This window comes from Glandiceps talaboti, chromosome 20 (assembly GCF_964340395.1).
Source record: "Glandiceps talaboti chromosome 20, keGlaTala1.1, whole genome shotgun sequence".
NCBI lineage: Eukaryota > Metazoa > Hemichordata > Enteropneusta > Spengelidae > Glandiceps > Glandiceps talaboti.
This window is the reverse complement of record NC_135568.1, coordinates 14,542,718-14,552,251: the sequence shown is the minus strand read 5'-3', so window position 1 is coordinate 14,552,251 and position 9,534 is coordinate 14,542,718. Positions and strand designations below refer to the sequence as shown.

At 35.6% G+C, this 9,534-nt stretch overlaps 1 protein-coding gene across 1 annotated transcript; it reads right to left on the bottom strand.

The window, feature by feature from the left end:
* Positions 1-6,853: 6,853 nt before the first annotated feature.
* On the bottom strand, positions 6,854-9,059 carry LOC144450421 (ankyrin repeat and SOCS box protein 8-like). The gene is made up of 2 exons (XM_078141016.1): positions 8,838-9,059; positions 6,854-7,489 (listed from the first exon to the last, which is right to left on the bottom strand). Exons 1-2 carry the CDS (start codon positions 9,057-9,059, stop codon positions 6,854-6,856), a joined length of 858 nt encoding a protein of 285 aa, XP_077997142.1.
* Positions 9,060-9,534: the final 475 nt, after the last annotated feature.

Below are 9,534 nucleotides of genomic sequence, written 5' to 3'. Positions count from 1 at the left end.
CTAAGACTGGTTTTAAATGTGAAACGCCACTCCAGAAAATAGAAACATTTTCATAAAACTATGGGTTCTGGAGAGTCATTTCATGATTTTACATCACCTACAATTACTTGTGATTTCAGAGAAACATCAAGTTGATCTTGTGCATCTATAGGGTATCTTTGCTATGGGCTATTGCATCATGGGAATCAGCAGAAATAATGTGTTCGAGTTGCACACTGAATATTCATGAGTCAAAAATGCCTATTAAACAGTGTAAAAACAGTTGTCATGAATATTCAGTGTGCAACTTGAATACATTATTTCTGCTGACTCCCATGATGCAATGTCCCATAGCAAAGATACCATATAAAGGCACAAGGTTAACTTGATTTTTCTCTGGAAAACAGGAAATGCAGTAATTGTAGGTGATGTAAAATCATGAAATAACTCTCCAGAACCCATATTTTAGGAAAATGTCTCTATTTCCTGAAGTGCTGTTCCCGTTTAAATTTACACACTTTGCAAGGTTATGGAACATCTCAGAATTTTATGCAACTGGCACCAGATATTTCTCAAAGTGTTACCATGGTTTCCCAACCTTAACACAAACAGTGTTACACCATACACATCTCGTTTGACCATCCATAAAATCAATGAATGTTTTCACAACATTTGAGAGATAAACACATGTTGAAAGCATACATACATCCTGTGTGATAACGTTTAAAATTCGAAACATGAGTTAACTATTTTTTTTACGACTTTGAACGGAAAACATAACATTAGTTTTAATACTAATTTTAGAAAGTTGCACATAGGTTTGGCAATTAAATCTTCTGATAACCAACACCATGTTTCAAATAAAATCTACGTAATCCATCCCCTGTACACGTACGTATGTGCTACTCTGCTGAACTTTGAGATAAGTTTCTACAATTGTACTTCCTATGATAAAATCGAGTCAAAACTGGTTCTTTTCCAAATCAAAAAAAAATTGTGTGTCCGATAACCCAACCGACCCTAGTTTAGGCCTCAGACCCTAAACATTCTTAAAAACATTTAAAACAAAAAGATAAGAAAGTATTTCTCTTCTTGACCTTCATGCACATCTGTTTTCTTTCCCCAGCAATGTCTGTACATATTTCATCAAACTCTCACAGAAGGGGTATTCTGACCGACATTTTCTTTGTTTTTGGGTCGAAGCAATATTTTTCAAAAATAGTCAAAATTAAAAAAAAAATAAAGAAAAATAAAATCCCGACCTACCTACCCTATTTTCTAAGGCCATGTTATCGGAAACTCACAATTATTTTTTTTCACCTACTATGTACCTATGTCTGTAAACTCCATTGATAGCAATATCACAAGGATATCCATTTTGAAAGTTTTGCTCAAAAGCTGAAAAATGGTTAATTTTTCTTAGACTCGATCAAAAGGCATGATAAGGCAATCCTGATATTTACAGTTCAAATCAAAAGGAAATGAAAATGCCAGTAACTTAATTTTTACATCATAATTCCATAAAATTCCTAAAATAAAATAGCCATGGTCACGCACAGTACTTCTGAAAGTTATCATAAAACCATGATTTGAAACTGTACACTTTTCATCTGGCAGTGAGTTGAAAAACTTTTGAAAATGACTATCAAACCAACTTTCCCGTTCCTTAGTCTTATGTATGTGATATTACTACAGTGGCACTTGAGGTTTCGGCTGACTATTAAGAAAGAGACAAAAAAATGTTGTTGTTTGATGTGTTAGATTACACAACTTGGTGATAGTAGCACACCACCAGTACAGATATAGTCTCCCTGCAATCACCACAGTGTAAACGCACGCTGGAAGCCCAAAAACTGTACACTGTAGGATTATGGAATCATCAGAAATGCCACACTCTTGGAATACTTAAACCAATGTCCATTCAATAGCTTATATGTCTCAACAATAGTTTTAATGTGTCTACCTTAGTTAGCTGAAGCCTCGATTGCCACTGTTGTATTACGTTGCATAAAATTTCTACAATGCAATGATAAACTGAACTCCAAGCCATGATAAATGCCAGTGTGGCGTACTAGGGGAATTTACATGACTGCTTGTGAAGTTCTCTGATCATACATATGTACTTTAATAACTAGTGAAGAAAAAGTACATTAGAAAACAAGTTGTAAGCATAGAGTAAATACTTTAAGACCAAGATATTTTCGCTACTAGAAAATTTTGTGATTTTACAGTCTTCAGCAAATTCTGAAGGACTACCTTTGAAGATTTATCAGACTGGTAAACTGTGTTCATGTACAAGAAGGCATTTTAGTCACGACTTATTTTTTGCACTTTAGTTTTCCAGTGAAATACGTGAAAATATGTCTCTAGCGAAAATTTTCTGGTTTAAAGTAACCCAAGTACTAACCCTGACAGTAACACCACAGGGAGCAGCAAGCACGTAATTGATAGATAAATTATTACACGACAAAAATTAAACATTCAATCGATCGATCATTCAACCAAATAATAAATCAATCAATCAATCAATCCCATGCTTGCTGCTCCCTGTGGTAACACGTCTTATGGGGTTCTATTTTTTAAGATATGTTTCTCTACAACAGTAAATTTCGTAAAATCACATATTTACATAATTGTATGTACATCGGAATGCTTGAGATCTCATTTGCATACAGGTATGAAAATTTGCAACAATGGTTTATTTTTTTAAATCGCTGAATGGGAGTGCAAATCCCAACGGCTGCTTTAAGTTTAGCAGCGCGTAATCAATAGTACAATGTACACCGTATGTAATAATTACAAGATTGTACATCATATAAACTCAAAAGTCCATTTCTGTACACTGAATTTTAAGATTCTAAAAACCATCTTTTGTAAATACCATCTCCTTTAAAATGCATACAAATTCAGTGTTACCTTTACAAGCAAATAACTGTGAAAAGCATTTTCTTAATTGTTTAAGTTAAAATAGACTGATTTCAGATGGGAATTTCTTTGCTTGAACGTCAACAAAGAATACCTTAGTATCCTTTTTCTATACAAATCTATCATTGAAACTGAAAGGGAATTATATGATTGGCAAATAACCCTACAAAATTACAACCAGATATCATACTTTTGTCATTTTGATCACATTTTGAAATTTCTCACGTTCCTTTTTGAAGTGATATATTAACTACATTTTGTATCATGCAACATCTTTTGAAATAAATATCATTTCGGCTTTGTAGTTCTAACCACTGGTAAAAAGGAATTGATAGTATAATTGATTTGTGATACATGTATAGAAAAGGTCATGTACATTGGCGGTGGTGCTCAGATAGTCTTTAACTGTACAGAATAAACTATTCAAGAGCCACCAACAATGATATTCAATCTAACGTACTGACAGCGATGTGTCGTTGTTGGGATCTTACTCATCATGCTGACAGGCATAACAATTTACATGTATTCATGGTTGCAACAAGAATTTTTTGCATACAACAATTCTCGGTACCTGAAATAAAATATTACTGCATAGGCGCATTACAAAAATAACGACTATTCAATTTCTTAGTCGACACCATAACTTCTGCTCCACTCACTTCATATGCATTACTATAGTATAGGGTGCATGTGCCATAACTCCGGGCATAAGTCAAATTTTTGCTCTGTTTTTACCCTCTAACATGAGCAGTGCGCCCTCTCATGATAGCCAAATTTTGTTGTTCTGGGTCAAATTGATAAAAACTGACACTTCTTGTGAGTCATCACATAGTATTAAGAGATAGAGAAACATCAAATTTTGGTGTGTCACTATAAATTGTGTGTGTCAGTGGTGCATCGTATTGGCTTAGAAGGCACACTGAGCATGAGGTAAAATGCTATTATTGCAGGTACTGAGAATTCGTTCATGGTGCAACCAAGAATATCATGTTGCTGTAATAAATAATAAAGTAGGTATCCAGTTGTTGTACAAGTAAATGACAACTTTAGTGGGGCAATAACAACAACATATTTTTAAAACTAACATATAGAATTAGGACTATTTTTATACAGACTATCTGTCCTTGTAGTCTAGATCCTATATGATACGAGTTACAATTATTATGATCATCTCCACTCACTACATCTAGTCAAATTCATTACTCTAGCACAGAAATCTGTGCTACCCCTGACAGTGTTCATATAAACGTGAAGTTATCGCGTGCTCATGTGATTTTAATTTAGTACAGCTGTACTAATTGAATATTAATGAGCAATTATCTGAAAGAAGTAAACCAATTACACCTGCCTGTCAGTTTGTGATAGATTACTCCTGACATGCACCATTTACCCTTTACCCAACATTGGGTTTAGCCAGATTAATGGTAAAATTTCGACTTTGACTAGACGTAGTGAATGGAGATGATCGTAGTAATCGTAACTTATATCGTATAGGAACTAGACTATAATTCTTGTTACACAACAGTTTTACAAAACCCGTCAACCTTAACAGGTGAAATATTGTTACTCATAGAACCGTTGGTCATGTAACAAGAACTACACTTAGGTATTTATTACTACTTCATAAAGAAATCATGCATACTTGATAGTCCGCACACTAAACTTGATTATCTGAACAACAGGATTATCTGAACAAACAGAATCCTGATCTGACTTACTTATCTGACAGATAGCACACTTGATTTTATGTATTTATGTGATTATCTTGAGAGAAAAAACCACATCCAAAATATTTGGATATTACTATTTTTTCTGTCCACATAATGAAGGCCATTTTCATACATGTCATATTTAATTTTTAAATGTAAAACTACTCCTACGACTGCAGACTGTGAATCAGTCATTGGCCAATTTATGACCTCTCACATGACCCCAGATTCTGAATCAGTCATTGGCCAATTTATGACCTCTCACATGACCCCAGATTCTGAATCAGTCATTGGCCAATTTATGACCTGTCACATGACCCCAGATTCTGAATCAGTCATTGGCCAATTTATGACCTGTCACATGACCCCAGATTCTGAATCAGTCATTGGCCAATTTATGACCTCTCACATGACCCCAGATTGTGAATCAGTCATTGGCCACTTTTATGACCTCACATGACCCCAGATTGTGAATCAGTCATTGGCCACTTTTATGACCTCACATGACCCCAGATTCTGAATCAGTCATTGGCCAATTTATGACATCTTGAATGAATCCAGAAGCTGAGTCGGTCATTAACACTGTTTAAATCTCTACAAGGATTATCTATTGTGTCAATAAAAACATCAAAAATGTTTGGCAATTTAGGTACTAGTGCTAGTAGCAAAGCTATTGAAATAGCTTTAGAATTTAGGATTTATAGCTAGATAGAGAATCAGGGGTCATACTAGGTCACAACAGCAGCCTATACCCTGGTATCTTGGCATCTAATTCAAACTGTGTCTCTAAATCTGTTACAATGTGATAATTAAATTCCTCCACATGTGGATATACTTGGTATTCCGTGACAATGCATATTCCTGGAGTATGAGAGTCCAAAGGTTTCAACGAATCACTTCAGAGTGTATGCATATATATACTTTGTACATCTGTATCAGCTGAGCAGTTGAGACCAAGGCACTTCCAGTATGCAGTATATATACATGTGTGTGTCCTAGTAATCATAACTCGTATCGTATGTGTATATCATGTGTGAATTGATCATTTCTGTCGTAACAAAGCCTTGTACATGTAAATCACATCTTTTTTTGTACTATGATTTGTAGGAAGTCACTGGCCTTGGGAGTCATATTTCAGCCATGATGTATGTATCTATTTTGCAATAAATTTGATTCTTTAAAAAAAAATGCATTGGATGCATTACACGTCAATATTTCATACATGTATATTGTCGATTGACTTAAGTTATGTCATTTCGCTCCATTCTGATTGGCTCTCTCTCTCTGTGATGAAACGACACATGAAATGTTGCATCTTACGGCTTACAATGTCGATCATCCACTGCTATATCAGAATGCAGTCATTATGTAAATGTACTTATCATTTCACCATATTCCCTTCCTTCAAGATTATACACATGTGTACATGTATATGTAGGTTCTGAAATATGCCATGAACTACAAAGATAGTCTCCATGACCTTTCAACTTTAAAGAGGCACAGTCTGTTCCTAAGGCTCATCTCCCCCCCCCCCCCCCACATAAGTTTGACTAAATCAGTGTAGAAATAAGCAAATATACAATTAGTTATTTGTAAAGAGCTGACAAAATGTGATAGATATGTCTATCATTAATATCCAGAACGAAGTCTGAAAAGTGAATGTGTAGTGTTTTTAAAATTTTCTGGTAACCAAAAAATTATGTCATGATGTAATTTTTATATTTGAATTTCTCATTAGAGCTTTATTGTAGTTGTGAGACATGAAATAATATATTTAGTGTATTTCAACGTGAAACAATAGTAACCACCAAAGACAATAAAGTCACAGGCTGTGTCCCTTTAAACCAAAGTAACTACCAAAGACAATAAAGTCACAGCCTGTGTCCCTTTAAACAAAAGTATCTACCAAAGACAATAAAGTCACAGGCTGTGTCCCTTTAAACAAAAGTATCTACCAAAGACAATAAAGTCACAGGCTGTGTCCCTTTAAACCAAAGTAACAACCAAAGACTATACTGCTACTTATGTCCCTTAAATTCTATACAAAGTGAAGTATCTGGATATGTAAATTACATGTAACCATAGCAACAACTTCTCTTATTTCTGCATCAACCATCTGTACATGTAACACCTTGGTGTCCCCCTCGCGTCCTTCAAGTCTTCGTCAGACTCAGACATTTGTAGATAAACTTGACGTAAATCTGGAAGAAATCTTAAGTCGTAAAATTCCTATAGTTCCATCAATGTACTTGAAGTAGAAGATATGTTTGTAGTGCTGCTGGTAATGGCAGTTTACGGACGGCCTCCGGTAGGAAGGTCTGGCCGAGACTCAGACGAATCACATACCGACATAGTTCTTTCAGCGGGCGTACATTTTTACTGTAATTCATTAACAGATTATAAAGTTCGGGGTCCCTTTTGATTTCAACGGGAAGGCTACCTTGTTCGTTACGTATATCAAACTGGCCCAGTCCTTTAATCAAAAGAAACACGCAATCCGGATCTTTAGTTTCGAGCCCGCTTGCTGCCATGACAGCAGCCCGTTTGATCGGCGACATCTCGTTATAATTTGTTATTGCTGGATCAGCGCCATATTCTAATAGTAGCTGGACACTCTCAACGTTGCATTTGAAAGCTGCCCAACTAATAGGCGTGTCATTGTTGAAATCTCCGATATTAACAGCTGCGTTGTTTTGTAGCAAGATTTTTACACAGTCAACATTATTCTTAAATGCTGCCCAGTGTAGCGGCGTGTCCTGATTTCCATCAGGAGAATTCACGTCAGCGCCGTACTCGATCAGAAGCTCCGTGCAAATATCATCTTTTTCAGCAGCATAATGTAACGCCGTTCTTTCATAGCCATCTACAGCATTGACCTGTTTGAGAAAGTTTGAAGTTTCACTCAATCTTAAGACAATACATTTTTATAACATTTTTTTGAGGGGCAAGAAATTCTCATGTTCTGTATTTGTCTTTCGGTACAAATTATAAACTGATCAAATCTTAATTAAATAGATGGTTGTTGCATACTTCATTATCAAGAATCATTCTCAAGACAGCATCTATCAATTTTTAAATAAAGCATCCACACATTCAAATAGCCAATATCATAAACGTTAACACTAGGGGGCGCTATACAAGTTTTAGCTTCGGCAGTGTCTTTTCCTCTCTAGGCCATGGGTAACAGCTGACACATTTTGGAATATTTGTTAAGATCATTCAATTCACAATATGATCAATATATGTCATCATCATTTTTTTACACATTATATCCAGCTGTCATTCTCTTACATGACCGTGTAGATTTCTATCAGTGTATACAAAAATTACAACTGAAATTCTGATTTTCTTTTTTTTTGCCAAAATTGTCCACACCCTGCAATAGTTTGAAATGAGGTTGCATGTACCACCATTTAGGGAAAAAGTTACTCTCAGAGATACTACCATACTGTGGGTGTACATGTACTTTAGACTCTCTCACCAGTCCTTTGGAGTATCGCTATTCGCTGTTTTGTATGTACCAATATCTACTTTATCCTTATATACTGTGGGCCCTCAACGACTACATATGGCTAATCATTTGTTGACATGTTAATGGATGTGCCGTGTTATTGCAATAATGTATTGCAATAACACATCAACAAATGATTAGCCCTACATGTATGTAGTCAATGAGTGCCCACAGTACAAGGATATTCTAGTAAAATTATGTGATAGATATTGGTACATACAAAGTAGTGCGATACTCCAGAAGACTGGTGAGAGAGTCTAACATGTACTTATATTTTACCCAAAGTCCACTGACAGTTTGCATTATAGCAACATGTCGCAATAACAATTGTTGTGTATCTGTCTTTAGTGTGGTAATATTGTAACTGACATAATACAGTACAGTAATTGCTGTATGCTACAAGTAGGCCACAACACAGTCTCACATGAACAAGGTTGTCTTTAGAAGCTTTTACTTAGCAACGAGCAAGATAAAAAAAAAAATTTAAAACTGAAATACAAGCATGTACCACCCTGTATCATCAAAAGCAAACATAATGGGATTGCAAATACCAGAAATAAGTGATGGGGCAGGGTTGACGAAGAGTACATAACATGATGTATGTAAATTTGTAAATGTACATGTGGTACAAGTACAATGTCCAGATACATATCAGTGAGAAATTGCTGAAAAGTACCAATGTTGAAAGATTTGAACACTAACATTGCACTTACTAAAGCTCCTCGTTGTAGAAGTAACTTGAGGACAGTGCTGTCTTTGACCATACAGGCACAGTGTAATGGAAGTAAGGTACCTGATGCACCATTCACGTCAGCGCCGTCATTCAGTAAATCTTCGACATCATCCGTAGAGTGCGCTCTCCAATCAGCAATAGTACGAATCAAACGTTCCTGTAGACTGTAGCTTTGTTGTAGTCTTGCCATCGCGTACCACATGATAATGTACTATACATGGATGTCAAGAATTCATGCATTCCTGTTGTACAGAGTAAAAAGATGCTAAGAGTACATCAGGAAATGAAAATGTTCTATGTATGAATCTAACTAGACTGGCACCAGTCTCTTTGAAGATTTCTTTTTTGGCTCTTAATCTTCAAATGTTTTAATTTTAATTTGTCATTTATTTCAAATTTAGTGAAGGAAAACAGAACTACATTCTGCATGAATTCCAGTGTGGGTACTCAGGGGTATTTGTAATCATGCTTGCAGTGTTTTCTGCTGCACTTTTACTCGCTATGGCGCTCGTAAAAGTACGACCACTCAGATCACCACAAGCACATGTGTAAATACCCCAAGTATGCCACACAAGTTTGCACTCACGTGTCATGGGGTTCTGACATAGTATATTTGTATACCATACCAGTGCAAATAAAGGCTAAGTGATACATCGTATAATAATACATGCTCATAA